We start from the raw sequence: 15,857 nt of genomic DNA, 5'->3' as shown, positions 1-15,857 counted from the left end.
ATCGACGCGAGACACGATAAATCCCGCCCTCTCGACGTTCTTTAAAGGATCCGTTCGGGACCGACGGGGATAAATCACGAAAATTAGAGGATCGAGAAGGAACGAAGGCATCGGGGGGGGGATATCAAGACTCCGGGGGTTTTTGTTCGCAGATCTCTCCCCCTCCTCGGAGGGGGTGAACAGCCCTATTTTATCACGGTCTGTCGATAGCAGACTCGTCCGAGCGAGGGAAACATCCCCTGTCTTTGGCCGACGGAACGAGTCCGTCATGGATCGCGTATTAAACGGAGGGGCCGTGTTTTTCGAGGATTAATTGCACAGCCGAGCAAGGCTCGAGACGCCAGCAAGACAAACAAATAGAGGAAGGAACAGAAAGGGGCTTCTAAACGAAGTGGAAATCCTTTTGTCGCGCGGCAATCGCGAGACGGTCACGTTTTTTCGATCGAAAACAACGAACGCTGACTTATAATTCGCTGGCACTGTACCTAAAAGCTGGACTAATTTTAAAATTCTGTATCTATCTGTTGGAATGTATGTAAATATTATAGTTGTGGCGGCTAACGTCACAGGCGTAGCAAGCGCTATCTAGTTAAGTCCCTAGTTTTAGTTAGTTTCTAATTAGTTTTAGTTAGTTTAAGTAAGATCTAACATCGGTTGCCGTGGAGTTAACGTCGAAGAATTCGGCCCGGAAGACTAGGGTTCGTATCCTCGGAATTAGTGCATTTTGTTTTTTTCTCTTTTTCGTTTATTTTTTAATTTTTATTTATTTTTAACTAAATTTTTAATATTATGAAAATAGTTGGCTGTTACAAATAAATAAACTACATTTTTCAAAAATAATTGATAGGTATCAGATTGCAATTTCCCTGACTTTGTGCAAGTAATGTGTACATTGCCTAATTCCTCTTCTTGTCTTTGAACATCTGCAGCCACCCGTAGTCTAAAAGATCCTCCAACTTCTTGCAGGCACGAAAATATTTTTGGCAAAAGTTTTCCCGAATAAGTTAACGCATACTGCGCTGTATATAATACAAAAGAAATATTTTGCAATGTGAATGAAATATGTTTTTCACACGACCTAAAGAATAGAAAATGCTGTAGAGAACAAGCATTTAAAACATGCGCTTGGTATGTGAAACCATTTTATTTTTCTTGCTTTTATGATAAAAATCATACAATGCATTGTGAAACTCGTATGAAATAATTATCTACTTTTTGTATTTATTTATACGTGAGATGTAAATATATGTGAGAATATGTGTGTAAATATGTGTGTAAATATGTGTGAAAATAAACATTTATATACATAAATAAAATAAACATAACAGTATTTTATTTATTTGTAACCGCCAACTACTTTCATAATATTAAAAATAAATAAAAATTACAAAATAAGCGAAAAAAAGAAAAAAAAACAAAATGCTCTAATTCCGGGAATACGAATTCCAGTCTTCTGGGCCGAATTCTTTGACGTTAATTCCACGGCTACCACGGCTGTTGAAAACACCTTCAAACTACACGATACATATGCATCTATCCCGTTACAAAATACTCAAATCTTTGGCTAAACTATTGATGGTACGGCAAAAATGTATTGAACTTTTGTGTTCCTCTCATCGAGACCTGAAACTTAAAAAAAAAACGATTTCGATCCGACAACTTTGAAATTTTAAACTTTAAAGTCATTTTTTCAAAAATGGCTGGCCATAAACGTCTAGTATTTTACAGATTCCATTTGGACATCAGCCACTAACTCTGCCTTTGATTCAAATCCCAGGTTGGCAGATCGTGACCTCCCCTTGTAAGTCACTAGTTGGTAGTATTAGATTTAAGTTGGCGCACCCCCTTTTTCTTGGCCCAGAGATTTTTAGGGGCCAGTTCTGTTCGATGCCTACGCAAAGCAAGAAGTAAGAAAGCAGATGTGTGCTTAAATAAAGTCTTTTTTTTAATACAACAACAGAATTGAATTTTATAACTGAAGACTCTCCCAGCGCGAACCTATCCACCACATAGTCTCGATCTATGCGCCATCTGTGAATATGAATGTATGAGAAAGGAAGTGTGTGAGAAAGATGACCATGATGGATAGAATATGCGTAGCGATAATGATAGTGTTATAATTGTAGGAGTAAAATAATCATAAAATAATCATCGCGGCTGATCGGCGCTTGAACTCTTTTAGAAGAGTCGACAAATGTTTTTACACGTTTTTGTAAGACGGTTGCGCGACGGCCCGGCAATAACAAAGGCGAGCGTCGCGTTTTCAAAATACTGGCCAAATGACGAGTGAACGATCGCGAGGATAAGAGTGAGAGAGAGAGAGTGAATGAGTGAGTGAGAGAGCGGAAGGTGCGATAACCCCGGGGAACGCGACAATAGCATATAAGAAGCGAAACAGCTGACGAGACACAGAGTCTTTTCAAGAGTGTATCACAGAGTAATAAAGAGTTTAATTATATCGTTTACCGACGGAATAGAGTTTCTTGTATCACCGCATCCTTTTAATACTAAATCCCACATAATTAAGTTTGTTTATTTCCTACAATATATGTATATATATTAGTTTCATAAAAAGTGACAAGTATTATTTATCAACCACATCCCTCAGTATCCGAACACTATCAAATAACAATATTAACGGGGCAAGTAATGCTCTATTACAAAACCGATAGGGAGGTATAAACAATATAAACGATACACAAATTAACGATACGTGGGTGTTCTCCAAGCGGTCACCCCATCCTGTACTGCACGCGGCCGATCGGTGACTTCACTTCGGTGATCGGACGACAGTCGCTCTTTCAAACGTGGTACAATCGCCGATTAATTTTATTTAGAAAATACTTAATTTTATTAATTCATAGCAAACGTGAAAGACGAGACAGGAATCCAGTAACTCTCCAAATATCGGACAAGTAGTAACTATTGGAGTCCCTAAACGCTTGTATCTAAAATCATCGAATGGCATCGAACCAGATCGATACCAAAAGTCCAACGTGGACGAATCGTCCTGAATTCGCCTCGATTTGAACGCCGCGAAAATAAAAAGCGCCAAGAGAAATGTAACCTAACCTCTTTTTCGCCGATGCGGAGACGGTCGCGTTTCAACGAAGTCGATCGAAATTCTGAGTGGCCCTTTAGACGAAATTACCGCGGGGGTAAGGAACGATAGAATGGAAAAGTTGTACTCACGCGAGCACTGGCGTGGCTCGTCGCTGCCGTCGCCGCAGTCGTCGACGACGTTGCACACCTTGTTCAGGGCGACGCAGCGCCCGTTGCTGCACTGGAACTCGCTCTGCCGGCAGGAAAGCACCGTCGTCGCCATGAGAACGCAGATGAGAACCGGCCAATGCGTGTCTGAAACCAAAAGCAACAAAATTCTCACGTCACGTCGACGAAATTCAATATGTAGCAGCAAGGTCAACGACAGAGTGAGACGGTGACAACGTAAACAGTAACCACCGTCCTTCCACGTTTCTACAAAGGTTCAGAATCGAGCGTTTAAATCCTAGCCCCGTATACATTATTTTATTCTATTAACGAAATAAAAGCGTTAAAGTCTATATATACTGTATATACATATATACATCGACTACAATTATTTCCACGAATGTTCTCGATTTGAATCGTGTTGTTTTGCGCCGTTTATATTTCCCAACGGTCATTTTGATAATTCCAATATGGCCGTCCCAATATGGAAGCCAAGTGTAGAACATCGAGGGAAAACAATAATACGTAGATAATGTTATAGACGAAAAATAGTACAATTTTGAAGTTAGTATTTTGTATTTATCTATCCTATTGGGAATATGTATGTATAAAAGGAAAAGAGAAGCATGGTTTTGTACAAAAGAACTAAATGCGTGTTGTGATTGCACCGTTGTATCGAAACAAAAACTTATATCGTCAAAAAGATAGTACCTCATCGCGGGATTCAACTTTTCCCCACGTCGATTGTTCGTATCTTCGCTTGAAAAAGAGATACAGCTTGTCCCAGTATCTGTAAGCTCTGTATATATAAACATTTCTAGTTACTCGTAAAGCCCAAATACACATACGTGTCGCGTACCAGTTTTATTTGTCGGAACAGTACCATAAAGGAGCCATTTTTCACCATTGCAAGCCGTTCTATCCCTCTTGGACCAAGTTCTTTTGTATTTTATTCACGTTTTTAAACGTTACTCTTCCCGAAAAGATACTACCAAAATAATTTCTCGTACGAAGACGAGCAAGAAATATATTAACAAATTTACAAGTTTTATTGAATTAACTCTTTGTCTTCAAAATATAATAAATTGCAGGTTAGGAAGTTGATCTAAAAAGTAACTTATTTCAACGTTCCATTAGATAAGAGGATCGAGCCAATGTATTTTCATCGAATTCCCCAAGTTTATCGTGTTTTTCTCGATTCTCGTAGAAATTTGAGGAATGTTTGCGCCCAACATACAAGCATTCGAATCTTCGCAAACTTCCATGAAAACATACAAGTATTATTTACGCGTGGTTGCGGGTCAGGGCGGCAGTTCAGCCGTCCAGGAAGCAAACAACGCATTCGTCTTCATAGTTTTGCGAGAAAACGCGTAAAATTTATCATTCGTTTCCCAACGCCACGGACGAATATCTCTCCTCTCGGATCGCGATTGATTTAACCCGTCTGTAGTAGTATTTGCACAAACTAGAGGGAGTTGGCAAAGAATAAGATAAACGATTTCATCCTTTGATCGATGGCGTACCGAGGATCCTAGTGTGATTTATTCCTTAAGGAATCTCCATTCTTCGGCGGTACATCGTTTCGGAATTCAATCGACCGATAAATCTCGAAGCTGTCACTTTTGTTGTAACAATTCTCAGCCAGTAAAATAACGAGAATGAGTAATTTTGTCCCGGTTTTCTAGCGTAAAGAAAGAAAATGTCGAGTCGAGGAACGATCGTCGTCGACTGGAGTGCGTGGGGGAATGCGAAACGCGTGGAAGGAAGCTAGGAAACGAAACGTACACGTGAAACGATACGATTCCCAACTCTCTCGTCTGGCGTCGCTATTCTTCCCCGAGCGGATAAGTTTCAGCGAGGAGGCGCGCGAAAGCGTTCTCAAGACGGGGAAATCCGGAAAACGCGAAACTCGCCGGAGAGAAACGCGCCATTCTTCCCGATCCTCTCAGCATTTCAGCTACTTAGGCGGACTTTGCATGAAAATTTCGCCCGCGGAGACTCTCAATTTCCCAGCTTCGATTTCGAGTCTCGGCCAGTGTTATACAGGGTGTTCGGCCACCCCTGGGAAAAATTTTAATGGAAGATTCTGGAGGTCAAAATAAGACGAAAATCAAGAATGCCAATTTGCTGATTGAGCCTTCGTTAAAAAGTTATTAACAATTAAATTTAAAAATTTCAAATCGTTCTGGAAAAATTATTTTCGGTTGCGGGGGTCAATTACAATCATTTTTTATGAATACACATACCTCCGAAATCCTGCGCATTTTCGAGAAAAAAATTCAGCAAGGACGGAACTTTAAACGTTAATAACTCTTTAACAAAGCCTCCATCAACAAATTGATATTCTTGATTTTCGTCTTATTTTGACCTCCAGAATATCCCATTGAAATTTTTGCCAGGGGTGGCCGAACATCCTGTATACCAGCCTGTACAGGCCGATGCCACGGGGGAACTGCCTCCCCAGTTACGCACACTAATCCACGAGCCACGCGTAGATCCGTGAAATTCGACGCTTCGTGTAACTTCGAGGATTCGAGAGAGAAGGCGAATGATGTCAGCCTTTGTCGTCTCGTTCTCGAGGACAACTGAAGTCGTGTCTACTTACGTCTTATAGCGAAAATCGTTCGGAATGTCCGATTAACATTATTCTTTTACTTCCTACCATTGATCGAGATACATATATGTTCGACTTCGATTATTATGTTAATGTTCGCTTTGATGGGAATTTGTATGGGACCCTCGAGCAAATAGAAAGCGATTTCTCAACGTTCAGACGAAGTCACGAAGGGAAACGAGAGGAATCGAGAGGCTGGGGAGAAAAGAAAATATAATAAAAAGAGAAAACGAGAGATGAAAATCGAGAGTTCGGAGGCCAATTATTCGGTCTACTCGAACGGTACGCGAAAAAATTAAACGGTTCGAGGGCCCTAGAAATAAATACTTGGTTCGCACCACCTACGTCTCCTCGAGGGTGCTGGGAAATTACGAGTATCGGGAGGCTCGAAAAAGAAGGAAAAGAAACGTTTTCGCCGCTTCTGTCCCCTTTGCAGTCGCCGAAGATCGATCCGCGGAAGGGCGTCCCATTTAACTTTTCCAGTGGATTTATTGTCAAAGATATTATAGTTGAAAATTGTACCTTTCGATCAAAGTAATTTTGGTTTGAAAATTTATGGAACTGTTCTATCGTGTTATTTATTATATTCTAGTCCTTTAAAATTGATATTTTCTCTACATTTTCTCGAAGAATATGATTTGGGAAATGTACCTTTTTAGTCCAAGAAAATAAAATAAAAATATCTTTGCACTGCATTTGTTTTTTTTTTGCTCGTAAACGGTGTTGTGATCTGCTATAGAATTGGCGATTAGAATGGACGACTCCGTTTCCTAGAAAGGCAGTTTGATAAACGATGCCTTTTATGTATCCTCGCAAAAAGTAATTTAATGGCGGTAAGAGACGATATCCCAAGATCCTTCCGGCCATTGCCCTGCATTATGTTCGACCCATCAATTGGAAAACTTATCATCAAGCTGTTTTCTCACTATCGGTATACTATTATATGTATATGATATGGTACCATAATTCTGGAATTATAAATGGCAAAGAAATGATATCGGAACCCCCAGATTTTTTTCAAAGTAAATTAAATTTATTATCGAATCTAATTTTCTCGTAAACAATAGTGGACCTCGAGAGACAATACAAAATACTTAAAGTACATATGACATAATTAGATGCTTGTCGAATATAATGAAATGTAAAAGTTATTTGTTTTTGTGAGAAAGCGATCTATATGTGTTTAATTTAAATAGACCGTCGAGATGGGCGTTGTTCATGTCGTTGAATGTTTTGTTTCTTTCGTCTTTGAGATGCGTTCACACGACGTTACTCGGTTGTTGTTTGGTTGGCATCTCGAGCTGCAACAGCTAACATGCGCTCGTTCATATTTATATATTTCCTGTTGTATTAAATATATTACTTATTTAAGCATATACTGTGTGTTAATTCTGTCAGGTTATGGGCCCAGACATGCCTCTTAAGTAATATAAAGGAAAAAATAAGTGTCGAAGTGTTTAATACGTAAAAATTCGTACTGGAATATGGCTGCATCTAGTATGTTCTCGAGCATCGAGAAGTTAAAGGAGCACAATTATGATTTGTGGAAGATACAGATGAGAAGCATATTAACGTATAACGACTTATGGCAATACGTCGACGGTAGTGAAGTAAAACCTGTTGAAAACCCTCAAGAATGGTTAAGAAAGGACGGAAAGGCTTTGGCGTTGATAAATTTAAGTGTTATGCATGGTCAGCTTCTTCACATAAAAAAAACGAATACATCAAAGGAAGCATGGGACAAGTTGAAAATTGTCTTTGAATCTCGTGGGCCAGTGAGGAAGGCGACTCTCTGCAAAGAACTTCTACGAATGGAAAGAAAACCAGGTACGACTATTGTTCAATATTTAAACGAGTTTTCTGAAAAAGCAGATCAAGTCAGGGAAGCCGGTATTCAAATTTCGGACGAATTATTGTCCATAATGCTGCTGATTTCGTTACCGAGGGAATTTGAAAACTTCAGCATCGCAATTGAATCGCGGGACGATATACCTACATTGGATAATCTTATGGCGAAGATAAAGGAAGAAGAGGCTAGACAGAATGAACGCGATGTGAAGTCAGGTGAGAGAGAAAACAAAAGTGATGCGTTACATGTAAAGGACAATTTCGATCGGAAAAAATATACACGAGCGTACGCGAAAGACTATAAAGCGAAGCCGCGAAAGTTTAATGGTAAGTGTTTCAGTTGCGGGCGATACGGACATAAAACTATAGAATGTAGATCAAAATCAATCGAGAAACGTGAAAATTCGTATTATTTAAGCGAAGCGATGACTGCGATTGCGTACAATACGGAACCGGTTAAAAGGTCGAGTGTATGGTGCCTAGATAGTGGCGCGACAAGGCATATGTGTAACGAGCGAAATAAATTCGAGACTGTAAACAATGATGAGCAATACAAGGTGTATACAGCCGCCGATCAATGGGTAGAATCAACCGGTATAGGTAATGTAAATTTAAATGCGAAAACAGGTAGATACTCGCCAAAATCTATTAAGTTAGAGGACACGTTGTATGTACCGAGTTTACGGAATAACCTTTTGTCAGTTTCTCGTGCCACAGATCGCGGCTATACAGTGACGTTCGAAAAAGATCGCGCGACGGTTAGAAATAAAAATAATGTAAAGGTGTTGACAGCCATAAAGCGTGATCAGTTATATATCGTAGACGAAAAAAATGAGCGTGCGATGCAAACAAGCTCTGATATTAATGAAAAATTAATAAGATGGCATGAAAGATACGGACATATTAATTTTAACGATCTGAAAAATATGAAAGATGGCAAAATGGTCGATGGTATGAATTTTGCGACACTATCTACTAATTTAAATTGTGAAATTTGCGCGAAATGTAAAATTCATGTACTACCGTTTAAAAGATCCGAAAATCGCGAGAAAGGGCCACTCGATTTAGTTCACTCAGACATTTGCGGGCCTATGAAATGCGAATCTCTCGGGGGCGCGAGATATTTTTTAACGTTCATTGATGACTATTCGCGATATACTCAAACAGTAGTGCTTAGGAACCGATCGGACATACTCCAAGCGTTTAAAGATTTTAAAAGAAAAGCTGAAAGACTAACGGGTCGTAAAATCAAGAAAATTCGCACGGATAATGCGAAAGAGTATCTTTCAAAGGATTTTAAAAACTTTCTTAAAGAAGAGGGAATCGTCCATCAATTAAGTGTCGAGTACACGCCACAGCAAAACGGCGTGGCGGAACGCGCTAACCGCACGCTAGTGGAGATGGCGAGGTGTATTATGACACAAGCTAGTTTACCTGACTCTCTGTGGGCCGAAGCCATTAATACAGCGACATATTTAAGGAATAGAAGTGCAACAAAGGCGCTTGATGGAATAACTCCATATGAGGCATGGACACGACGGAAACCGTACGTAGGGTTTTTACGAATTATTGGAAGCAAAGCAATTGCATTATATAAGGGACCAAATAGGGGTAAATTTCAGCCAAAGGGCGATGAGTACATATTAGTAGGATACTCAGAAGAGTCAAAGGCATACCGTTTGTGGCAAAGAGGTACGAGGAAGGTAATTAAAGCTCGAGATATTAAATTTTTTGAAATACTTACAGGTAAAAGACAGCAAAACGAATTATTTATTATTCCCGATCCTACTATCGAGGAACGAGATGATAAGAATCCTGAGTCGCCAGAAAAAGATGATGAAAACCTAGAATCTAACCAACCATTGGATGATGGTAAGATGGATGAAACACAGAATCGTGTGGCAAAACATGGGCCAGGTCGCCCAAAGATTGAGAGAACGGGCCAACCAGGAAGACCTAGAAAAATATATCAACAAAGCAACGTTGAAGATTTCGACCCGATATTTGTGTCAGACGTTTTAAGTCGGTCAGACAAAAAAGCGTGACTAGAAGCAATGGAAAGTGAGTATGAAAATTTGCTAAGAAATAAAACATGGGAACTCGTACCCAGACCAACAGATAAAAAAGTCTTGACGAGCAGATGGGTTTTTAAAAAGAAAATGACTCCAGAAGGGGAAATTGAAAAATACAAGGCCAGACTTGTTGCGCGTGGACACACACAAAAATTTGGTATTGATTATACTGAAGTATTTGCTCCGGTGGCTAGGTATGAGACTATTCGCACCCTGCTCGCTGCATCTGTGCAAGAGGAAATGCACGTTCATCAAATGGATGTTGTGGCAGCATATATACAGGGCGAACTAATTGAAGAAGTATATATGGAGCAGCCGGAATTGTTTGTTAGTCAAGGACGTGAAGAGAAAGTGTGTAAATTATTAAGACCATTATATGGTTTGAAACAATCCGGGCGCCAGTGGTATAAAAAGTTAGATAATTTTATATTAAGTAGTGGAGGTAGGCGCACAATTGCAGATCCATGCGTATATGTGTTCGGAGCGGGAGAAAACCGTGTAATTCTTATTATTTACGTCGACGATTTAATTTTGTCGTCTAGAAAAATAGAAGAACTCGAAGCAATTAAGTCTAAGTTGAAATTAATGTTTAAAATGGAAGATCTAGGACCAGCGAGGAATGTATTAGGGATTAGCATTAAACGCGATGGAGAAGTAGGAAAAATTCGGCTATCCCAGGAGCGATACATTGAAGAGACGATTGAAAGATTCGGTATGCAAGAAGCAAAAAGTGTGTCAACGCCAATCGAATCAAATACAAAAATTACAATGGAGATGTGCCCTCAGACGCCTGAAGAAATACACGAGATGAAACATACACCGTACCGGGAATTGATTGGAGCGCTAATTTATCTCGCAAATGCCACGCGTCCTGATATCGCCTTTGCAGCCGCGACATTAAGTCGTTTTTGCCTCAACCCAGGAAAAATGCACTGGATCCTCGCGAAACGTGTACTTCGCTATCTTAAAGCGACATCGAAATATTGCATTACTTACGTAAAAAGTAACGAAAGATTAAAAGCATATTCGGACTCAGACTGGGCAGGAGACACCGACGATCGAAGGTCGTGCACGGGAAATCTACTAGTGCTATCTAGCGGTCCAATAAGTTGGAAAAGCGTAAAGCAATCGTCAGTCGCTCTATCTACGATGGAGGCTGAATACGCTGCTCTTGCTGAAGTGTCGCGAGAAATTGTCTACATTAAAAGATTGCTAAATCACATGGTTTTTAAAAAACTAATAAGTGATCCCGTTGATGTTTATTGCGATAACCAAAGCGCTATTGAACTGTCAAAAAATGCTGTTTTCCATAAGAGAAGTAAACATATTGATATTAGATTTCATTTTACGCGTGAGTTGGTGGAAAATAACGAAATAATCATACACTATTTAAGCACAGATTCTATGTTAGCCGATATCCTTACCAAGGCGTTAAGTAGAGCGAAACACGAACGTTGTATTGAAATGTTGAGCTTATGTTAAAAATAAAGTTTAGTTTTAGTTAATTTAGAACACATATCGATAGAGGGGGTGTGAGAAAGCGATCTATATGTGTTTAATTTAAATAGACCGTCGAGATGGGCGTTGTTCATGTCGTTGAATGTTTTGTTTCTTTCGTCTTTGAGATGCGTTCACACGACGTTACTCGGTTGTTGTTTGGTTGGCATCTCGAGCTGCAACAGCTAACATGCGCTCGTTCATATTTATATATTTCCTGTTGTATTAAATATATTACTTATTTAAGCATATACTGTGTGTTAATTCTGTCAGTTTTAAAACAATCGCTGGCTCAATTCGTAAAACAGGCCATCCGAAAAAATATGGACCAATAATCCGATTGTCTACAATTCCGCATCTAACAATGAGACTTCAAACTCTTTGTCGACCTACTTGCATCGTCCAGGGTGGCTTATTTTCAGTTCGATAATGCATTGTTGTTAAGGTTGATGCGGCCATTGCTCTTAAAAATCGTTCTGTCGTTGAATAGAACTCTTTACAAAAAAAAAATTGGCAGGGAGAGGGGGTTTTGCAATATTTTCCCGATTAGAGTATAAAACCAATCGAATCCGGATCCTTTTTTAATAGTTAACAATTTTAACCAGAAGTTTTCAGGCTCAATAATGCGTTATTGTTACGGTTGACGCACCGGCCATAGCTATTAAAAATCATTTCGTCGCTGAATAGAATTAAAAAAAAATAAAAAAACTAACATCGTTCCAATTTTTGTCGTTTTTAATTGCGAATATTTTCAACTAAAAATTGTAATGCTCCAGAGGAAAAATATGGAAGATTGATTCTGTTCCCGAAAACGCAAAAACGTAATTTTTCTATTATAAAATGTATTGTTAATTTTAGATGAACGAAAAATTGGGAAATAGATATTTTTAATTTTCCATTTTCCTTCCTTTTTAATTTAAAAATATTCCGTAGAGATTGGAATATCATAATTTCTTGACAAGTCACTCTTGAAATACGAAGCAAAATAGAAGCCAACGTACATAGTATTACGTATGGACCAACGAACTCAAATGGCCATTCCTATTCAATTTTGTCGACACCTATCTATTCCTAACAATTATGTAATGCCGATTTTTGGTTCTTATTAATCAATATTCTATATTAAGAATATGCTTAGAATGATAAAAGTGGCCAGCAAAATGGAGAGCACCCACAATCCTTGCAAAGAATCGAGTAAGGTTTCCGTGTTGTCAATCCCCTTTTGTTAAAAAATTCATCGAGCCACGTTCCAGACGGTTTGCAGCACCGAAAAAGGCATACGGTTCGGGGAAAGTGATCGCTGAAATTTTCATTCCCTCGACCAGCTCGCGAGATTCAATTACCAGCTTCCCGTGACGAGCAAACGTTCCGAGCAGCCGGTTTAAAGAGCGCATTCGTAATGTATGTCGGTGAGGACCCCGCGGGAACGTCCTCCACCGCTCGTATTACCATTTGTTTCTTGCCTTATGGGAGCCGAATGCGTGAGTCGTTCAACCAGATAACGTTTTATTCTATTTCCAGACCACCGTTGGTTTCTCGGAACTGGAAATTTAATACGCTCGGCTGTCGAGACTCGTGCCTCGACCAGACGTCGAAAAAACGGGACACCCCCGCCCGCCGTACTGTCTGGCGATTGACCTTTAACGCAAACAAAAGTTACGAAAGTAACGGTCAGATTGGCAAGTTTAAAATCTATTCGTTCGAACGTTTTCCAACGTCTAACAAGCACGCCAGTAACATTTGTATACTCGACGGTGAAAAGTTATTAACAAAAGAGAAAAATGTGATATTCTAAGAGTTGTAATTCTTATTAACTTGGACTCTTTACACTTTCACTGCCATGTCACCCGTATATGGGTGACAGGATTTACCGCTATGATACTAGAAAAATTAATTCTCAAGTTAAGACGATGAGGGAAATAAATTTAGATAGAATTAACACATTACCGACGGGAAACGAGTATTCTCGTTTTATGATAAGTGTATGTCTTTCTAGTACTTTCTCCAATAATACAAGAAAAAAAATTTCAATATTATCTATATATAACTCCTGAAAATATCAATGAAATATATTGATTACAAAAATACTTATCACATTTTTAGTATACATGTTGAAGGAATTCTGTATCATTAAAATCACCCGTCGTATAGGAAAGTTTTAATAAAAATGCCCCGTCGTTAATGTGTTAAGTATTGAAACAAATTTTAGATTATGTAGCTTACAATGGTCTAAAATTGTACTTTCGCAGAATATTATACTGTTTTGATCTGACAGTGAACGTGTTAATGGGTATAACTGGAAAGTTAATGATCATTCTTTCGGATTTAAAAATGGGGAGAAATACAAATCCTTTAAAGTTGAAGGTTGTCGTTAAAATCGTCGTTTCTGCTGAGAAACATCACGGTTGTCAGTTCAGGAATAGCGTGACGTCGGTAACGGCACGACGGCACAAACGGAAACGTAATACTATATGTCTTCGAAGTCCGGAGGTGACGTAACGTCGAGCGACCCAATTACCCGCGTAACGCGAACTGCTTCATCGGGTTGCAGTAGGTTTTGATGCGGTACGACTGTGTCTGTCGGAGAATTCGGGACGAGAATACTCGATGAGACGTTAAAAAAATGCCCGGTTTAATTTACTCGAAAGTTTAACGAGAGCTTCGAATAATCCAAGTGTTAAGAATACAAATATTCGCATTTAAGTACTGAAACAAATAGAGTACCAACGATGCAACTATTAGTGTTTAAGTTTCGGAACGAACAGTTACAGTTTCCGTGAAATAACGGACGGGCAACTGCTGAGCAAGCCTGCAGTAAAGACGAAGAGTATACTAAAACAGCACGATAACTGCTTAGAGCCGACAGTTTTCCTCGGGCAGAGGGATTACTGCTCCAAGCCGGAACAGCTGACTCGAGATAAAATTTTAAAAATCTTGTTTCACCCAAGAAAAATGTTATCCTAAAACTTCTTTCGCGTTTCTCTCGAAGCCGCGTGTTTTTGCCTGACGGTCGAGAAATCTTCGTGCCTGCTTGTTCGAGTTTCCTCGAACAATATTGCGGAGACACTTTTCCATGAAATTTTCTTCCATACGGTAAAACCGAATTCGTAAATTTCGTAAAGTTAGTTTACGCGAGCGTCTGAGAGTGCAGGCCAAGCTAATATCGAGCCGTGGAGGCTGAATTATCGAGACCAGCGGTCGCGACGCATCGGTTGGTTGCGCGCGGGCCGGTTGATTATAGAATCTTGTCGAGTCGCGGAACGAAATACGATGAAAATGTCGCGCAATAACTAGCGAATTCGCTGGCTCGTCGTTTCCGAGAGAGATCGTCCCGACACAGGTGACAACGTTTATTACCATTCGGTGTCGTGACTTATTACCGAGTTCGGTAATAACCGAGCCGGCGGATTTATCGTGGCCGGGTGTTAACCCGATATGAATCGATATGTCCGTGCGAGCCGCCATTCGTGGAAGCCTGCCAATTTTCATATTCGGAAGCACAGAGCGCCGCGGCTTCGAGTTTATTCCCCGGTTAAGCTGGGCTACCTCCTGCCAGTTCTCTCTCTGTTACTCTTCCTCGCCGAACGATCGCGGGACAAAAGGATCCCGATCGGTGTGCGCCGGGATTAACGGTGCGGATGAAGGAATCGTTTGGCAATCGATACCTCGACGCGGCGTCGGTGATTATACTCTAACGTTCATTACCCGCCGGCTATTATAAATTCGTTCGAACTACCATGTGGATTTTCTCAAGTTTCCAACTTGCTTCTGGCGTATCATATCGCGAAATACTTCAACTTTCGACGGACGGCCGGTATTTAACGCCTGGATCTACCTAAGTGGCCGGGACGCATTTATAATTTCTAATAAAAATTGCAAAAAAAATTTACTCGACTGGATTTTTGCATATATTCGAGTCCATTCCATTATAAGTTTCTTCGACTATTTATCGCTTTTAATTTGTTAGGTACATCATCATTATCGGCTGTTCTAGCTAGACCATTCCTGTCTGTTCCTATTTATTCAAGTCCATTCCCTGTTTTTGTTGATTTTTGTCCGTTTCTGACGATTCGTGTATACTCGCGTCTACTCGCGTTTTATCCATTTCCGCTGATTCCTATCTGTTCCTCTCCACTTCTGTCGAGTCTACATTTTTATTTCACAAATATTTATTTCCATTGCATTATACGTTCCTTCGAGTATGTATCGTTTCAACACCGTTGGTACACCCCATTCATTGTCGAATACTCGTATATTTTACCCGAATTGTATTAAAAAATTTGATCCAAGCAGCTTAGTGGTGGGGAAATGTAAATAATAGTAAGTCCGTATTGCGTTGGGATCGCGTGCAAGAAATTGATGTATCGTTTGAAATTCGCAGTCGCACCTCGATTTTATTGTCGAGTTTCGAGATTCGACGAAATCGTGAAACGTCTGTGGACACGAGAGTACTTAACGCGACGTCGTCGATTCTCAGACGTCCTCTAATGCCCCCCTCCCCTGCTGATCAATATCCGCGTAAAGAAATAGGTCGCTCTTATTTCCGGTCCCCGGTGATTTCATTTCAAGTTCCGAGCAACCAGTCTATCGGTCAGGGATTCTCAATGACGGCCGTG

At 39.9% G+C, this 15,857-nt stretch overlaps 1 protein-coding gene across 1 annotated transcript in view; it reads right to left on the bottom strand.

Moving 5' to 3' along the window:
• The window catches only part of LOC122397583, a 188,650-nt gene that overhangs the window by 36,463 nt on the left and 136,330 nt on the right, over positions 1-15,857 (bottom strand). The window contains exon 4 of the mRNA XM_043396840.1: positions 3,193-3,357. Coding sequence (XP_043252775.1) covers positions 3,193-3,357 — 165 coding nt within the window. The remainder of the gene's footprint in view (positions 1-3,192; positions 3,358-15,857) is intronic.

Source organism: Colletes gigas, unplaced genomic scaffold, assembly GCF_013123115.1.
Source record: "Colletes gigas isolate AHSC1104 unplaced genomic scaffold, ASM1312311v1 Colletes_gigas_Sc00009, whole genome shotgun sequence".
NCBI lineage: Eukaryota > Metazoa > Arthropoda > Insecta > Hymenoptera > Colletidae > Colletes > Colletes gigas.
Note: the sequence above shows the minus strand (reverse complement) of the source record. Positions and strands in the feature narration are given on the sequence as shown.